Raw genomic sequence first — 18,686 nt, forward strand, 5'->3', positions numbered from 1 at the left:
CCGGACCAGACTTCTGCACTCCCGGACCAGACTTCTGCACTCCCGGACCAGACTTCTGCACTCCCGGACCAGACTTCTGCACTCCCGGACCAGACTGATTATCAGAACTGAGCAGGAGGAGATGAAGCTTCAGGTCCCTCATCTAACACACTGATGGTTTCACATGAACGGGTGTTTTCATGAACATCTATAAGTCCTGATAAGGAGAGCTTCTCCTGGGATGTTTGAGTCACCGTGAGCTGAAGCATCAGAGGCAGCTGGCACAATGAGCACAAGTCTAAACAGGGAAAGTTAGTCACAAGACACGCAGTTACACAAAACACACAAACTGGCAGCACGCTCAAATATGTTCCGCAACAAAGATCACACACACACATGCATGCAGTCAGTCTCACACACACACACACACACACACACACACACACACACACACACACACACACACACACACACACACAGAGAGAGAGAGCGGCTACCCAAGAGAGATCCCAGGAAACAGGAAATGACAGCAGAAGGAAGAGGGCGTTCCACAGAGGAGACAGACGCCAGCAGGCCTCTATCAGAGAGGAGAGGACATCCAGCATCGCAGCAGGAAGAGACAGAAGGGAAAAGGCTAATTATTCATCACTGAGGAGAAGCTGAGCTACTTTAAACTACACACATGAAGCATGCTGCCATGGCGATCTGAAGCTCACCTTCGCCTACGTTTACGGTGAAGGGGCTCTTGCTGATCTGACCGCCAGCGAAGGTGACAAAGATGGTGTGCTGGCCCTCCTGAGTGGGTTTGTAGGTGCAGCGGTAGCTGCTGTTGCCTTTGTCCTCGATGGTGCAGGTCACCGTGTTCTTCTTGCCTGCAGGGTCCATGATCAGCACCTCCACCTCCCCAACTCCTGCACCTGAAGCAGGAAGCCCACCAGATCCGTTGGAACACACAAACACACATCTGGTTCCCCGAACCGTCCTCCTCGCAGCTACCTGCTGTGTAGACCTCGAAGTAGGTGCTCTTATTGGCGATGTTTCCTGAGGGCTCCAGGCCGGGTCCCTGCGCCGTGGCCTTGCTGGAGTCTCCCTGAGCCATGCCGATCTCCACCTCAAACGGGCTCTTGGAAATGTGCTGTCCTGCAAACAGCACGGTCACCTGAAGAGGAGGGGGGGGGGGTCAGGTCAGTGATTCCTTATGGGCAGAAATCCACACATTCAGGTTCTTTACTCGCGCAGGCTGGTAGGGGGGGGGGGGGCTGTTCTCATCTTATTTCTCGTGATACAGTTTGTGACTCGCAGTAAATTTATTTCTAGGCCCGTCTGACCGGCAGCAGCGCCCGAAGTCCTGAGACCCTTCTGGAACCTGAACGCACCGAAACGAAAGTCCAGGTCCAGAGCTCGACGCTGCACCGGTCCAGTCACCGGGACACAGACGTTACCGATCCCGTTAAAATAAAAATCTTAAAAAGGTGCGAGACTCGATGACTGATGAAGCCGGAAAACACTCGACATCCTTTCAGTCATTTCAGAAGCAACGTATGAGGAAGTGGTTCCATAGAATGACTCAGTGGCTGAAGTTTCCCCACTCAGAAATGTTCTGATTAATATTCTACGGACTCTTGGTTTCCGTGGGAATGAAAGTAGAAATATCATCTGAAAGCGGCGTTTACCAGCACGAGCTGAGCGTACCTTGTGCATGCCTGTCACTTTGGGAGTGTAGAAAACAGAGTAGGTCCGATTCTTGTCATTGTTCGCCGTCACTTTAGCCTGAAAAACATTTACAAGTCGTTTACAAAAGCAGATGAAAGTTTCCATGAAGATGAGCTGCATGAGAAGTGACAAACCTCCTCTCTGTGTCCCGCCGGGTCCTCCACATAAACCAGCACCTCTCCCATCCCGGCGCTGATGGTCTCAACGGTGAACACGGCCTTCTTCATCACCACGTTTCCGACAGGCTCGATGCCTTCAGGCAGAGCAGCAGCAGGTTAAAGCAGAAAATAAGAGTTTATTCACCAAATGACTGCTGAGTGAGCCGTACCGGGCCCATAGGCTCGAGCCTTCTTGGGGTTTAGTTTGGGTCGGAGAGGCGCGCCGGGCTTCAGTTTGGCCTTGGGGAACTGGGACAGGTAGGTCATGACCGAATGTTCGTCCACATTCGGGTCGACGATCTCCTCAGGGGTTATCACCTGCAGTTCAGACAGAGGAGCATCTTTACCGGGAGGACCAATCATTAACCACGTCCCGGTTCAGACAGGAGGATCCTCCAGCTCATCAGCACGCCACACGCTTTGTCACGTTGCCATGGAAACATTACAGACAAGAGAACCATGTTGTGATTTAGCCACACAGTGACTGGCAGCACCGGCCGGAAAGTACCTGAACCAGACTGACATGAAACCCAGCAGACCACAGAGCCGAAAGCAGCTCCTCTGCAGAGGCAGAGGAAACGCCGCCGCCGCCGCCACAGGGCCAACCGTCAGCTCCACACACACACACACACACACAGCTCCACACACACACACACACAGCTCCACACACACACACACACACACACAGCTCCACACACACACACACACAGCTCCACACACACACACACACAGCTCCACACACACACACACACACAGCTCCACACACACACACACAGCTCCACACACACACACACACACACACACAGCTCCACACACACACACACACACACACACACACAGCTCCACACACACACACACACACACACACACACACACACAGCTCCACACACACACACAGCTCCACACACACACACACACACACACACACACAGCGCTCCACACACACACACAGCGCTCCACACACACACACAGCGCTCCACACACACACACAGCGCTCCACACACACACACAGCGCTCCACACACACACACAGCGCTCCACACACACAGCTCCACACACACACACACACACACACACACACACACACACACACACACACACACACACACACACACAGCTCCACACACACAGCTCCACACACACAGCTCCACACACACAGCTCCACACACACAGCTCCACACACACACAGCTCCACACACACACAGCTCCACACACACACAGCTCCACACACACACACACACACACACACACACACAGCGCTCCACACACACACACACACACACACACACACAGCGCTCCCCACACACACAGCGCTCCACACACACAGCTCCACACACACACACACACACACACAGCTCCACACACACACACAGCTCCACACACACACACAGCTCCACACACACAGCTCCACACACACAGCTCCACACACACAGCTCCACACACACACACACACACACACACAGCGCTCCACACACACACACACACACACAGCTCCACACACACACACACACAGCTCAAATTGAAAACGTTGCATTTATCAGCAGTCCTGTGTCGATAAGCAGTACTGGTTCCTGAGAAACCTCCAGTACTCCATGGACTGAAGTACTCCGCAGCGAGTGCAGGCAGGTCGCCTCACCTGTGGGATGCCCAGCCAGTCATCAGCTTGCTGCATCGCTTCACGGGCGTTGTCCACTGGTTTGGTCTGATCCCACTGGTCCCAGTCAGGACACAGACCTGCAGGACAGGAAGAACTTCAGGATTTACTACGTAGAAGTTCTGCCATGCATCAATCAGAAGTGGAATGGAAGAATAAAGAGTTCAGCGTGCTAATAAAACCAGACGCAGTCAAAGTTATTTTAGCTTTCTGCCTGGCAAAAGTTCTGTTATACACACACACACACACTTTGAGGTTTAATACTAATTTAAATGGATTTCCAGTGGACTGCAGTCAGAATCCAGCAGCTTCCGTTAACAGCCGGTCGGTCTGTCATCGCCATAGTAACAGTGTTGACGGCGGTCAGCTGGTAGAGGCAGGATCACGGCAGATCTGCAGCGGTCGTGTTTACGTCTCTGGGTCCAGCAGAGCGTGAAAAACAGGCCCTTTGACAGCGGCTTGTTTTAGGCATAGCTGCACTTTAAGGACATTTCTTTGCATGTTTCAGGCGTTTGGAGGGAAATGGAAGCTTACTGAACCCTTATCTCCGGCTCAGGGCTGAAGGTGATCTGCAGGTATGCCAAACATGCAGAGCATGTAAGGGGAAACCTACTCAGACCTTCACCCCATGCCTGCAGGCTCCTACTCCATCCTCATGTCATGTGGAGGCTGAGCTCCCTCCGTCCTCAGTTCAGGCCTGCTTAGAGAAGAAGTCCCTTCCTGTGTGTGCTACAAACCTCCAGTATCCCTCCTATCCAGCTTTTCTTTATAAAGAGCTAAACATTTACCTCATATTCATCAAGACAGCTTGGAAAAGAAAGGAGCAGGATCAGCAGAAAGAATCGGAGCGTTTCATTGGCTTAAAGTTATGTTAAGTTATATTAAAGGATGATCCTGACATAAGCAGCTGTATGAGAACATGAAGCAGCCGGTGTCCAGAGGAAAGCCTCGCTAGCTCTAAATGCTTGGCTGTTTTGACTAACAGACACATTGGTTACTTCTTCACCTCCACCAGTGTGTTCCAACCACTGGCGTTGGCCCTCACCTGGAGCACAGCTGTCCACCAGGGCCCCCAGGGCCCGGCCACTCTGCCAGTCCTTGCTGAAGTTGGTGATGGGAAGTTCTGGCAGCTTGTTCTGGATCCATCCCAGCAGCCTCTGCTTGGGCGTCTTCTGCTTGCCATCATCTGCCTCTTCTTCCTCGTCCCACATCGGCATGGAGATGGAGTAGTGCAGAATCAGGGTCCAGATCAGACCCAGGATCAGCTTCAGGTTCCCATCTACGATGGCTTTAGAGTCTGAAGAGCAGAAGAGGGTCAGATCAGAAATCAGAGTCAGACTGAGATGTTCTCCATGTGGACACAGTTTAAAGGGGAATTTAAGCCCCAAATTAAAACTCAAAACAACCCTAAAGTGGAGAAAAACCCCTCATCGCTGTGAACTACGGAGATGTTCCTTCATTAAAAGGATAAAAAATGACTTGTCCTTTAAATACCTCCAGATTTCCCTCTAATCTCTCTGCCATCGGCGTCTCAGGTGTGGCATGAATGCATCCCTGCCCTGCTGGAGGGGGGGTGCATACCGGGAACCCATCAGCCATGTTTGGCCCTCGTACAGATAGCAACTGCGACGAGTGCACTGATAAAAAGGTGTGAAATGACTTTAACCTGAACACCGGTTGAAGGGAGACGTCCCTGCAGCTGCTGGCTGAGGAAACCACAGCCTACTGGGAACACAGGCTGGATAGAAATAGTCCAGGATGGCTCATAACTTATTTTTATTCAAAGCAACATCATTTCCTCCTGTCAGGAGGCCCTCAGGGTTCAGTTCTCGGGTCACTGCAGTTCTTCCAACAGGGCCCCCCCCCCATGGGTAAATTATGCTAAATTAGAACAGCTATCAGATCTACACCCTGGTTTACTCCCATTAAACTATTACAACGCTGCTGGGAGCACTGGGGGCAGAAGCGCTGCAAACATGAAGGGATTTCAGCAGACTGCAACTCTGCAGCCTCATGGATCTACCTGATCTATCCGAGCTTCCAGCCTCCACCTCACATGTCGCTCCGAGCAGAAGAGTGATGCAACATGAAGCTAGTCTGGGCATGAGACACACACACACACACACACACGTCGGGAGCAGATGGAGGGGATGATGGCTGACATCCAGCCTAAAGGGAAGGGTGGAGCAAGATCATCACATCTCTGATGGATTAGAACACGGCTAAAGGAGGTAAGAATGGTCTGAAAAAAACACACACACACACACACACACACACACACACACACACACACACTAGGAGTCTGCAGTGTATGAGAGGCAAAGTCTGGTTCTGGAAATACAAAAACACAACAAAGGACAAACTTCAGATTCATCAACGCTTGCAGACCGTTTCATAGGAGAGCTGGGGGGAGGGGGGGGAGGCAGCGTCTGCAGCTTACTGGCTATGAACCACAACAAGAGTTTGAGAGCAGGGTCAGGCTGGATGTGGTCTAAACCACCAGGTTCTGAGTTAGACGCTCCAAGATGAGAAGCTGGTCAGGCAGGGAGAGGAGAAACCAGCCAGCAGGTATGTCTACAAATGCTTTGGTTTTATCCCCATCTTCTTCCAGGATACGCCCCAGCTGTCTGCTCATGTCCAGTCATGTTCCATATGAAAGAAATGCATCTAAACTGTTAACACTGACAAATAAAACGCTAATTTAACCCTTGAAAGCCAAGTGTTTCATATTTAGACAGTTTGAGACCTTTTGCTTCACTTTGAGAAAAACTTTGCTGTGAATCCTGTTGAACACAATAATGCTCGTCTTCTGCCTCCTATTGGGCTCGGCGCGCACATTTTGTAACAAAGACCTAGAAAAACTTACCACCGTGTCAGGTCTTACAGGGTTAAAAGAGGAGAAGTTGAAGAGAGAAGGTTGCCTGAGGACAGAAGTAAAGTGGGCCATTTAAAACGCTGCTGATCAGTCAGAGGAAGGTCTGAGCTGTGCATGCTTGTGTTTCACACGTTGCTTCTTGCAGCAGGAATGGAGATGAGCTACAACAGGGGTGTGCCACACAACCACCTCAGGCTCCACAATCTGAACTCAGAAACACCACCATGTTACCAAAACACACACCAGACACGGTGAAAACTAATTACTACACCGTCTTATGTTGGTCCTAAAGGAAAAGAAGCTGCCATGACGGGTCCTCGTCAGAGTCTCTCTGCAATCTGCCTCCGTATGCCGTCGCCACACTAAGATCACCTCCTCCTCCGGGGTGTTTGGAAATACACACACACACACACACACTCTTTCTGCGAATGTACGCAGATGAGTTTATTCTCCACCTCTGGAAGCTAATAAACATTCAAAGAATCTGCCAGCATTCCTGACAGACCACAGCGTACCAAGCCTGATGGAGCCCATATACGGACACAAATCACCGCAGACTCGCCTGACTCACCACCCCCCCCCTTCCAGTGGAGAGGCCGCCATACGTAGATAATGAGTGTAAGTGGCTGATATTCCTTTTTTACCCAACATTCCCATGACTCATCCATCTGGCTTGTTGGTGCAGCGGGACACTGGCTCCCACCCCCACCAGGCCCATGACACGGCGTGACTTCATGGCTACCCCTGACCCTCAGCCCGACTCTCCCTGAGTTTCAGGAGAACAGCAAGAGGAAAGTCTCTGCTCAACATTCAGGTTATCCTGGAACATCTGGAGCCGATTAGTCCCGAGATCCTGTAGGACACAAACAAGCAGCCCAGTCCGTCAGAAAGTCCTGGGGTGTCCGCCTTCCCAGAGCCCGTCGTGGTCCCTGCAGTTCTTCACATAGGGCAGAGGAACACCCACAGTGCAGCGTCAGGATATCCAGGATATAAATACCTGATGAAGGCCTCCAACTTTCTCTTGATTTACTGTGAAGTTTTAACATGTTTTAGATGCACCAGTTTTCACAGGGCTGCAGCATGGCACGGTAAAGGATTTAAATGACCGATGTCTCCTTACCGAAGCCAGCTACAGCTGCCGCTGAGCAGGCACAAGATGCAGCGGATAAGACGGGAAACAAGAGGATGCAACCCTCTGCATCAGCGGTGAAACTAGCTGGTGGGCCCGGAGTACAAGTCATGGTGCAGCAGAGTAGAAATATCTTCATTTACTTTTTTTTTTTTTTTTTTTTTTTTTAAAACAGCTGCATGAAATACAAGATTTCCACACAGTTTTCCATTTGATAAAAGTCAAGCAGCTAAAATCATAAATGCTTAAATGACCTCCGAGGCTGGGCAATATGACTATATCTGGATGATAGAAAACGTCTTTCGTTTAATATGAGCCTCGATCGTTTACGCCACCATAAGGTGCTTTACTGCAGTATTCATGTCAAGATGCGCTTTACGGCACGCTGCGATATTAAAACATGAAGACTGTCGCAGACGTGTTTCAGAGGATAATTCACTAAAACATGACCAGCCTGTGGATGTGGTTTGGATACAAGACCAACGTGGAACCAGACTAGCTCACAGTCCCAACAACGGACTCTGACAACTTATTTTCATCACCTGGACAAGAATCATGACAAATACAGGGTCAACAAGCAAAAGCCACAACAGTGGAGTCGAGTGGAGGTGAAAGCACTCCAAACGCTGCAACAGGCGTGGAACGCCGTACAGCCATAGTTCCTGCAGATGGAAGGAGATCAAACACATCTGACACAGAATTACTCTAATATTGTTATGAGGACATCTGAGCTTTTGGTCTCATCGCCCAGCCTAATCACCTCAATGCACCGCGACCTCCCACTATGGCAGAGGTGTCCAGCTCCGGTCCTCGAGGGCCAGAATCCTGCAGGTTTTCTATGTATCCCTGCTCAGACACACCTGATTCAAATTAACTAGTAGTAGAGCTTAATCAGTTGTGCACGTCATTGGCTGTTTGATCCATTTAGTGGAAGCTAGATGTGTTGGAACAGGAATACATGGGAAACCTGCAGGACAGCGGCCCTCGAGGACCGACTTTGGACACCCCTGCACTATGGACACGCCACATCTGGAATTTACAGGCTCTGCAACAGTGACATAAAAATGAGCTTACAGATGAAAAGGCATGTCTTAAATTGCAATCATAAAACAATTACCAAGTAAAATAATCATGACAGATTCCAACTGTACCAGAACATCCGAGAACAAGCCATCATGTTGGGATGGAGACTTCTTCCACCGTTTCTACACTAAAGACAATCAGCTCCACAAAGGGACAAATGACCAGAGCATTTAAACATAAGCTCAGTGGGCCGATGTGTGCCAGATGCCAACCGCTGGAGTTAGCCACACAGATGCACAGAAAGGCTGGCAGGTTATATGTTCTAGTAACAGTCTGTCTAATTGGTCAAGAGGAAAGTTAAGACGGCTTTTTAGGGGAAAAAAGTTTCAATATTACTGTATTTACAAAGTCAAAACAATTTTCTGTTCACCAGTTTGGATTCATGCTGGTTTTTGTACGAGACAGAAGGGAGAGTTGCTTAAACATGGTCAAGCTACAATTTAAACATTAAACTATTATCCTTCATTACTATAAAGCACCATTCATGGGGTAAAAAAATAAAGTGCAGTGACACCTAGTGGCACAAGCTGCAAATTACAATAAACCAAGAACTGTCACCAAAACGGTGAAGTTGTTCCCAGAGTTGTTGTTTGCCAAAAACAGGTAAAGTTGACACGAGTTGTGTCAAATCTAATGTTTTTAGAAAGTTTCAGCTTTGTGGAAGTGTTCTGGTTTGTGCATCATAATGGAAGCAGTTGAAGTTTGCAAATGTCGTGCAGCCTATGGTTTCAGCTTTAGTGTCCCCAGTGGCCAAAAGTTCCACAGCAACCCTTTAAGCTCCATATAAAACACAGCAATAGGTGTGTGGGACAAATAAACCGCACATTCCAAACTTTCATGCCTGGAAAGATTCCCAAAGATACTTACATAACGCAAATACAGGCGAGCATGAGTGGATAAGACACGCTTCTCTACAGTGTGTCCAGACAGAACACAGAGAAAACGTCACGCATTCCACACACACACACACACACACACACACACACACACACACACACACACACACACACACACACACACACACACACACACACACACACACACACACACACACACACACTTTCAAAGTGTACATTAAGATATGAGCCTTTGCAGAATTTGATACTGTGTGATGAATACAAAGATCAGCTATAAAGTACGTTTCCATCAGCAAACATCCAAACTCTGACCTATTTTCCTTCCTTCCTCCTCAAACTATGCAACCAGCCACTCCACTTCCTGCTCTTCCCTTCTCCATTCATCCTCCCTCCCTCCGCTCTCCTTTGCTTCACTCCCTCTGCTTGAAAAAGTTCCTCCGGTTTTTTAGCCTTAAAAGGGCAAAAGCAAACTGGATCTTGGCAGACCTCCCATTCCCTGGGCTCTGGTTACAGACGGGAGGGAGGAGGGAGGGAAGGACGGGAAGGGAGGCGAGGGCTGGAGGGACAAGAAAGAAAAGAGGCGGGGAGAGCTTCAAGGGACATTTTTAAAGCTCATTCTGAGAAGAGGAGCGACTCAGAACAAGCTGAGGTCTGTTTGATAGGACAGAAACGTTGGATAGGTGGAGAAGATGTTCAGACACAGCCAGGGGATGAGAGGTGGAAGACAAGCTCAGTATAAATATGATAGATGAGGTTTAATCAGCTGTGTGCTTCCAGGAAACACCACCACGAACAACTGGTCTGGAAACGCCGATCCCCTCCTGAAACATTTGGTTTTAAACCTTCCAGTAAGAACTCTGCAAGTCGGCGCTTCCCTTGAACACGTCATGCAGGATGTGTTCTCATGTGGCCTTGATGAACAGCAAGAGAACAAGCTCCTTTATGCGTGTTCAGTCTGAGCCTGGAGCATGGGCTTTGGGCCATCTGTCCAACTATGATGTAATGCAATATCCAGAATACCACTAATGGATGGGAATGCACCGTCTGCTAACCCACAGTACCCACTCACCCTGTCTGACCAGATATCTCCCTCCATCACACCAAGCTCCCCGTTTTCTACCTCTAGCGCGCATCGTTTCTTACGACTTAGATACGAACCACGTCGAGGAAGTCAGTAGCTGTAATGAAGTGTCGCTGATCGCACACATTCAGGAGAAATCTGGTTCCCAACAGTTAGATCTGCATCACTTCAGCTTTAAAAGTTTACTGTGAATAAAGGTCATGATGTGGTCTTTGGGTTTTTCAGGGCCCATTGCTAAAACTGAGGAAGAGTAAAAGAGGGACAGAGCAAGAGATGATGAGTAGAGATGATCGTTTACTGTTAACCAGGTCTCGGAGGAGAGACAGGATGCAGAACCACCAAGTTACCTGGCATCTCTACCAGTTCTACAGTCAGATGAGAATTTCATAACTTTACCTTTCTGTTTGCTTTTGCACATCATCACTTTCAAACCAAACTCCACAAGTCGACATGAAAACCTTCCAGCGGACTGAGACCAGATGAGCGGGCCTCACTTTAACACCTGATACTGAACAGTCACTAGTATGGAAGAGAATTCTGTTGTGGTGCAACAGGAGAGACAGCTGGTTGCTGCTGCAGGGATATTCTCAACCTGCACATCCTTCAGCGCTACGCCACCGTGTTTACGATGCACCCCGCCTGCGCTGGCCGGACAATCACCCCGAACGCCACACAGCAAAGGTTTGGTACAGAAGTGTTCCTGTGTTTCAGATCAGGTCTGGGCGCAGACTCAGCACAAACCTCTGCATAAACACGTCTTCTGCTGAACAGCTGATGCCATAAACAGGATGAAGGAACGTCAGCATGAAGACAGACGGGCGTTGGACAAATAAGCACATAAACTAGCAGCGTTCTCACCAGCCTAAAGAGCCGTTTAATGCAGTGTGCACACTAAACACAGACATGGCATGACAAGGCGGAGACAGTGGAGTGTCACTCCACTCCCTGCTAGATGGCAGCCTTGCTGCTTTAACTGCTGAATCAACACATGTGAGATCTCTGGACTTATCAGTAGTCGTGTGTCTGCTGCTGCAGCCGCATCATGGCTGGTTCTGTTAGACAGATTACCTACCGAGCTGAGACCTCTTTACAACGAGCACCTGGAGTCTGATGGCTGTGGGAAAGTAGGCGAGCGCCACTGCGGCGCTGATCCAGCAGAGCGACAACAGGTGACCCACCCTGACATCAGATTCTAATGACACGACGACACAAAGCAGGAGCTGACCAGCAGTTTGGTCGATGCTGAAGAGCAGCAGCAGCTTTGTTGGCTCAGAATTTCCAGCTTGGATCTGATGTTTAGAGAATTTTACAGTTTCTGAACCTAACTGCAGAGTTTGTGGAAAACTCCAACCAATGACTGGAAGACTTGCAGATCCATCTTTATCTGCCATAAAGCTTATCAGCTGCCCACATCTCATCGCTTCAGTCCGTTGACGTTAGTGGGTGTTGGCTAGTGGGACAAGTCCCACATCAACACCAGGCTAAGTGTAGCTTTTACCTGGACCACCGCAACGCCTTGATTACCTTCATTCTGTTGGAGGTTTGCCGCCATGTTTAGGATCACCGCCCTCATGCATGAGCCAGAGTCGGCCAAGCTTTAGACACACGGCATCATCTTCCACATGCAGGTCATTAACAGGACGTCATGGTGTCCTCGCTGACTGACCAGGCCCACACCACCAGCCCTCCACCACCATGCCGGACAGCTGGTAGGGGGTTTATGCCAACGCTATAGTCGGTATTTTCCATGGACTGCATGTTGTTGTGCATCATGTCCAAACATCTGTACTTTGGTCCCATCTGTTGGGTAGACGCGGCACCAGGAGTCATGTGGTCTGTTCAGACTGGACCATCTTGTTTTCAGACAGGTTTTCTCCTGCAGCCTTCTACCAGAGCCAGACATGTCCAGGCTCTCCCATGAAGAATGAAAGGCAACAAGGTAACTGAGACCTGATGAGTCCGATACGCAGGGTAAGCATTTCATGGTCTGACGGACTTGCTAGAACAATCGCTGGTGGGAAGGTTGGCAGCCATCTTGAATGTTTTCTGCAGAAAAAGCGGTTTTGAAAGTCTTTTCTGATCTTTTTAACAATCCTGGATGGAACCAAAATGTCCTTCGGTCATCTTAAAGACATTTTGTTTCATCCCTACTTCTGTTATATTCAGCAGCTGCATGAGATCCAGGCTGCAGAGGAGTAAAACTATTTTAGCTTCGGAGTGAACACATGGTTCTTAGTAAGAAAGAAGTTCTTCTAAATGAGTCGTTTCATTTAGACTGCCAGTTTGTAAAACTTTATGCACAAGTTGGTCTGCTTTCACCCCAACAGCTGACTGAACTCAGGTAGCCGTCGCGGCTGCCTGCATCACCTCCAGCTGCTCTGAAACGCTGCAGGTGGACTCAGTACTGGAGCACAGGTATGAACACATCTCTGAACTTCCATCAGCTTCCTGCTACATTTCATCTTCCTGCTCAACTACAAAGCCTTAAACAGCCCCTAAAGACATCTGACTTACTGACCGTCACGTAACCCCCCCGGGATCCAGATGCCGCTAACAAACCCCTGCTTTTGTGGCAAAGGGAGACCAGTTTCTTCCCCTTATGGGATCCTGACCTCAGGAACAGGCTGAACCCCTGAAACCTTTACACTCAGGAAGGCTCTGGTCATGCTTGATATCACCACATGTTATCGTGTTTGTGTGAACATCCTCGCATCCAAACACTTTCTTTAGAACTTTCCATGATTTTACCAAAGAAAAATTACAAACAGCCACATAAATACTGCTATGAGTCTTCCTTTCTCCTGGTGAAATGGACTGAATGTGGCTTTAAGCCTTCTCAGAGCGATTACTTCTTTACAATGAATGCTGAGGACTTTGCATACACACCAGGATGATTCTTAACCTGTAAAAATGTTTGCATTCATTAAGGAGGAGGTACTCACCTGCTGATACCAAATCCAATCAGGAGCATCTGATAAGACCCAGCAAGCTGCTTTTTACCGTCTTCATTCCTACGGAAGCAGCAACCGTTTCTACATGCTGGCCCAGTTTATAAGCAGAAACAGTGTGTGTCAAATGGTGGCAGTCACCTGAACATGCATTACTTCACTGCAATACTAAGAGCAGATTTTATATCCTGTCATCAAATCTTCATCCTGGCTCTTTAAGAGTTAAATGTGCTCCAGTGTTTACAAAAAAAAATAAAATAAAATAAAACTTAGTTGCAGGTGTTGTCCAAACATTTTTCATTCACTTATCAAAATAATCAGTCTTGTAGATGTGGTCAGTCTAGATGTAAAACACCTGAAATTTACCTGAGAGGGTTAATACCTCAGCAGAGGTTCTCACTGTGCAGGAATCAGATCCAAAACACAACTTTCCCATGAAAACGTAGTTTTTCTGTAACGATAAATGAGATCATTTCATATCTATATCACATATTTAGAACATTACAAGTCCTCTGGGATAAATATTAATCAGTGATATTTCAAGCCTTGAAGAGTTTGAATGTTGCCGGGTTTAAGCATGTTCTCAGTACTTTTTTTTTTTTTTTTTTTTTTAATAAGTACTGAGAGAACATGCTTAAACCCGGCAACATTCAAACTCTTCAAGGCTTGAAATATCACTGATTAATATTTATCCCAGAGGACTTGTAATGTTCTAAATATATGATATGAAATAATGATGATAATCTTGTCTATCTACGTTACAGAAAAACTACATTTTCATGGGAAAGTTGTGCTTTGGATCCGATTCTTGCACAGTGAGAACCTCTGCTGAGGTATTAACCCTTTCAGGTAAATCTCAGGTGTTTTACATTTAGACTGACCACATCTACAAGACTGATTATTTTTAAGTGAAAAATGCTTAAATCTTTGGACACCACCTGCATCTGCTCCACGTTTCCCATCTTTTTGCAGCGCTGAAGCAGTTAGCAGCTGCTCTTCGCTTCATATTCCGAAAAACCAACGCAGGACATTTACTTCTGGAATTACAGACAAGATTCAAACAATTCAGAACAACTTATATTTAGTTATTTATGTTCATATTAATACTTTGGTTTTGATTGATGCTGCATTTGGATTTTTCCTACATTCGATCAGTGGCAGTCGTCATCTAAACGCCGTCGGTCCGAGCAGGAGGGCATGGAGTCCTGTTGGACTTTCCTGTCCAGTTCCTACGTTCTGCAGGTACCTGCATGAGTTCAGCTCAAAGGCATTTACATTCCTTTACAGCATAGAAGGTTGTTTATGTACACATCCTGGTAGCACTGGTCCCGCCCCACGCTGGGACACGGAGGTCCCCTTCTGGGTGCAGCAACTTACTGGCCATTCTTGGGCAACTCCCAGTGACAATGTTACACTCGGCGTAGTTGCACATCAATTCTATTCCATGTTTAGCAACAAGTAAACTAATGAAAAGGAGAAGTGAAACAGGTGTGGCCGTCTAACATCCACCTTATAAATGGGTAGGTCTTACTTCCACCCAGTCAGGATAAAAACTTTAAACAAACTTCATCTCCAAGGGTTTAAAGTGAAGAAGAGGTTCAGGGCAAAGCAGGAGGCAGAGACTGCAGGCTAAGCAGAGATGGCAGTTTGGCAATTTGTGGTGAGCGTTGCTGCCTGGGTGTGTCCGCTTTCCGCAATGAAAGGAGGAAGTAAGAGGAGCGCACACTCCCCTCTCATCTTCTGATTAAATGAGTCAAAAGGCCAGATGAGGATGAGTCAGGCAGGGAGGATCGCTGGAGCCTGGTACTGAACACCAAGCAGTTAACACAGATTAGAAAGCAGGACACTCCTGCATCCTTACCTGGATAACCACCATGCAACAGTCAAACACAGTCCTAAATAAAGTCTCCACTGAACATCCAGCTTTGTCTACGAAGCTGAAACCACGGCTCCACCTGGCAGCAGCAGGAGCCTCTGATCTGTGTGGAAAGCCCGGAGTGAGCCAGACATTCCCGAGGATGACGAGGACTCAGTCATGTCTGATTCACGTCAGACCATCACAGCCTCTTCCTGGGACTGTCTGCAGGAGACCACCGCTGGATCAGAGCGTGCAGGACAACCTCCATGCTGCTGCTGTCGGCTCGCAGCAAACTTCATGTGGGCAGAACCATTAAACCCAGTTTATGTCATAAACCAGCAGCCAGGTCTCCTGTGGAGACCCAGTTCACCATGAGCACAGACAATAGGCCTGTGTGTGTGTGTGTGTGTGTGTGTGTGTGTGTGTGTGTGTGTGTGTGTGTTCAGCGTTTCTGTCCAACTAGGCCCAAGTTACATCCAGACCCTGGCTCAGACTGGTCCGGCCCGGTTAGGCCAGCTGGGGAACCCCGGGGCCCCATTCCTCACAACCAGACCCCCCCCAACACACACACACACACACACACACACACACACACACGTCATGCTACCAGCAGACTTAAACACTTTGATGGAAGAGAAACGTGCACGTTTAGAGACCGCTGCCACAAACCAGCACTGCGCGTGCGCGTTGTGCTCTCCAGCACAGCAGAAACTGGTAAAAACTGCTTCCACCGACATTCACGACCCCAGAAAGTCCAAACCAGTCTGCAGAGGTCAGCTGTCTGGAGCCCCACACTGGCACCCATTCATTCCACGCGCGCGCGCTCGCGCTTCACACCCACCTATGGACACCAGCTTGATGTTCTCCTTGTCCAGGAACTCCAGAGCCACGGACACGTTCTCCAGCTGCATCTGGCGGAAGGTGGGCCTCTGGTTGTACTTGCGGAACATTTTCTTCTGGGACAGGACCTCCAGGAGCCCGATGAGCCGCAGCCCGTCGCTCAGGTCCGTCTGCAGGTTCCCGATCCGCTTGTTCACGCACTTCAGGTGCTCGTTGCACCAGCGCGTGAACGTGTTCTGCTGGATCTTCTTCCACGGGGCATCCTCGGCCAGGTCCTTCTCCGTGGCGGGCATGTCTGCGTCCTTGTCCGTGGACAGAGAGCTGGGTGCGGGCGCGGCACTCTGGTGGAGGCGGGGGTGGGAAGCGCTCATTTTTAAGGTCTCGGGGTGGAGTCTGCTCGAGCCTGCTGCTCTCCCTCTCCTTCTCACAGCTTCTCTGGAGAGAACAGAAGACAAGAGAGAACATGAGCAGGAGATTTCGCAAACAGCATCAGGTGTGATGACGCAACTAATGAGTGCGGGACGCGTCATTCATCAGCCCCGCAAAGTCCCAAGCTGCTGCTGATGAGAGTTCCTCCCCATCTGCAACCTGCCTCAATCTAATCTCAGCTTTGCATTAGCACAATGTGAAAACACAGACTGCACGTGACTGACTAATTCCCAGACAGACATTTCTGTTATCAACCCAAATAAAGCAGAAACTCCATCACCTGGATGCTGTCCAGGCGAAACAAACCCAGACAGCTCAGGGTTGGAAAAGGAGGAAAACTTCTGAAGCTTCAGGCATTTCAACCTAAATCCTGCAGCAAGAAGCTTCCCTGTTCTTCAGCCAGCATGATGGAAATCAGCTGGAAAATGTGTTGCTCTGCTTCCAGAGCTCCAAACTAAGCATCAAGCAAGCGAAGCAGGAAGAAGCTGGAGCTGGGTCAGTACGTTGGTGAAGCTGCAGGATGGCGGTGGATCTGTGAGCTGGTCACTCCCACGTTTCAGTGAATCTGATTTAACAGCTCAGCAGTGGCGCTGAGAGAGTTTCCACCCTGTAAGACCAGCCTGGAGGCATCAGCGGGTCGTACAGAAGGGACCGTGGAGCAGCAGGAGAGCTTCGTGTTCCAGAGGAGCAGCATCCATCATGCTCCTGAACAAATGATGTGAGCTGGCCTCCTCTGGCCGGGTTACGGCTCAGCAGCGGTTTGTGCTCTGAAACGTATCGTCAGCCTCCTTTTCTCTCTACTGGTGGCATGAAGACACGTTCCCATCCTGCCTGGAAGCCTCGCACACACACGTACATGTGAGGAAAACATTTTAAACAGCACGGTGTTAAAACGTTATAAAACCTGAAAAAGGATGGAGAGAAAAGTTGTTTGTGCTTTTTCATGATGTTTCGAATCTGAAACTCAGTGTTTGACTGTAAAAGACCCACTCGCCTCGTTTCTGAGGCCTTTTCTGTCCATGTTCAGCTCTTTGGTCTGAGATTGCTGTTGTTTTCAGGGTTTTCTGCTTTAAGCTGGCTGGCCAGTCAACACCAGCATCATGTAACCCAGAAAAGAGGATCTACTGCTTTAGGATCTACTCTAATTCAGTTATTTGACCTTTTCAGTCCATTTTCAGAAGCGTAATGTTTTAATGCGACACATTTCAGTTTGCACCAGGGGATGTGGGAATGGGTTAAACTAACGTATCTCCTCCCATCTCTAACTCAGAGGAAAGGGTGGACTAAACAAAGTGATACTACTGATGATAAACAGTTCAGAAATCCCTTCTCATGGGTCCCTGTACGGATATGAGCTCATCTGAAGCTCACGGCTCCCAGGAGCCATAAATATTTGAGTTATCCAGAGGGAACATCAGCTCTCCTGCTGATGTAACTCTTGTTTGTTTGGTTTAGATGTTCCGTGTTTACAGGCTGAATGTCGGCTTTGATCTGAGCGCATGCATGACGTCACAGCTCTACGGTCAGAGGGTTGGTGTTCGGCTCGACGCCGAAGGTCTAGACGTCACACCTGATCCATCACCTCACTTCCTCTCACAGTTCTGACTGAGCGGGTCGCTTTATGATGCGAGACGTGTGTCTGAGTTCAGATCATTGTGGGACAAAGTTCCGTCTTCTTTCTGAACTTCTCAGGTTTAACAGAACACAGGACGTAATGAGTAGGTCACATGGTCACCCTGAGTCTGACATCAGCCAGCCAATAGCAGGTAGAGTGCAAACATGGCTGCTGACTCAGGAAAAAGATCTGCTTCTTGTCTTACAGTATTCACCGTGGCTGCATGCGAGGCCTTTCGGCTTGTTGGCGACACAGAAGAAGATGCATTCTGTTATAACCTGAGGACACACATGGATGACCTTCTGCTCAGTCAGACGGAACCTCCTAAGTTTCTTTCATGCTTGCTCGATGTTTCAGGACTTTCAGGTGGGACTCATCCTGCCGAGCTTTTTAAAATGAAAGAAGAAACGTTTTCCTAAAACTAACAAGATTCTGATGTCAACAGCTAATGATGGTTGCTGAAAATGG

At 48.6% G+C, this 18,686-nt stretch overlaps 1 protein-coding gene across 3 annotated transcripts in view; it reads right to left on the reverse strand.

Annotated features, from left to right (window-relative positions):
• Nucleotides 1-18,686, reverse strand: part of flna (filamin A, alpha (actin binding protein 280)) — a 45,404-nt gene that overhangs the window by 19,195 nt on the left and 7,523 nt on the right. For all 3 annotated transcript variants that reach the window (XM_079239307.1, XM_079239306.1, XM_079239305.1), the window contains exons 2-9: nucleotides 16,176-16,609; nucleotides 4,549-4,800; nucleotides 3,486-3,583; nucleotides 2,021-2,168; nucleotides 1,827-1,945; nucleotides 1,672-1,749; nucleotides 976-1,138; nucleotides 696-896 (exon numbers count right to left, since the gene is read on the reverse strand). In XM_079239307.1, coding sequence (XP_079095433.1) covers nucleotides 696-896; nucleotides 976-1,138; nucleotides 1,672-1,749; nucleotides 1,827-1,945; nucleotides 2,021-2,168; nucleotides 3,486-3,583; nucleotides 4,549-4,800; nucleotides 16,176-16,545 — 1,429 coding nt within the window. In that variant the 5' untranslated portion in view covers nucleotides 16,546-16,609. The remainder of the gene's footprint in view (nucleotides 1-695; nucleotides 897-975; nucleotides 1,139-1,671; nucleotides 1,750-1,826; nucleotides 1,946-2,020; nucleotides 2,169-3,485; nucleotides 3,584-4,548; nucleotides 4,801-16,175; nucleotides 16,610-18,686) is intronic.

The sequence above is a fragment of the Telmatherina bonti genome (assembly GCF_933228915.1).
Source record: "Telmatherina bonti genome assembly, chromosome: 4".
Classification (NCBI taxonomy): Eukaryota; Metazoa; Chordata; class Actinopteri; order Atheriniformes; family Telmatherinidae; genus Telmatherina; species Telmatherina bonti.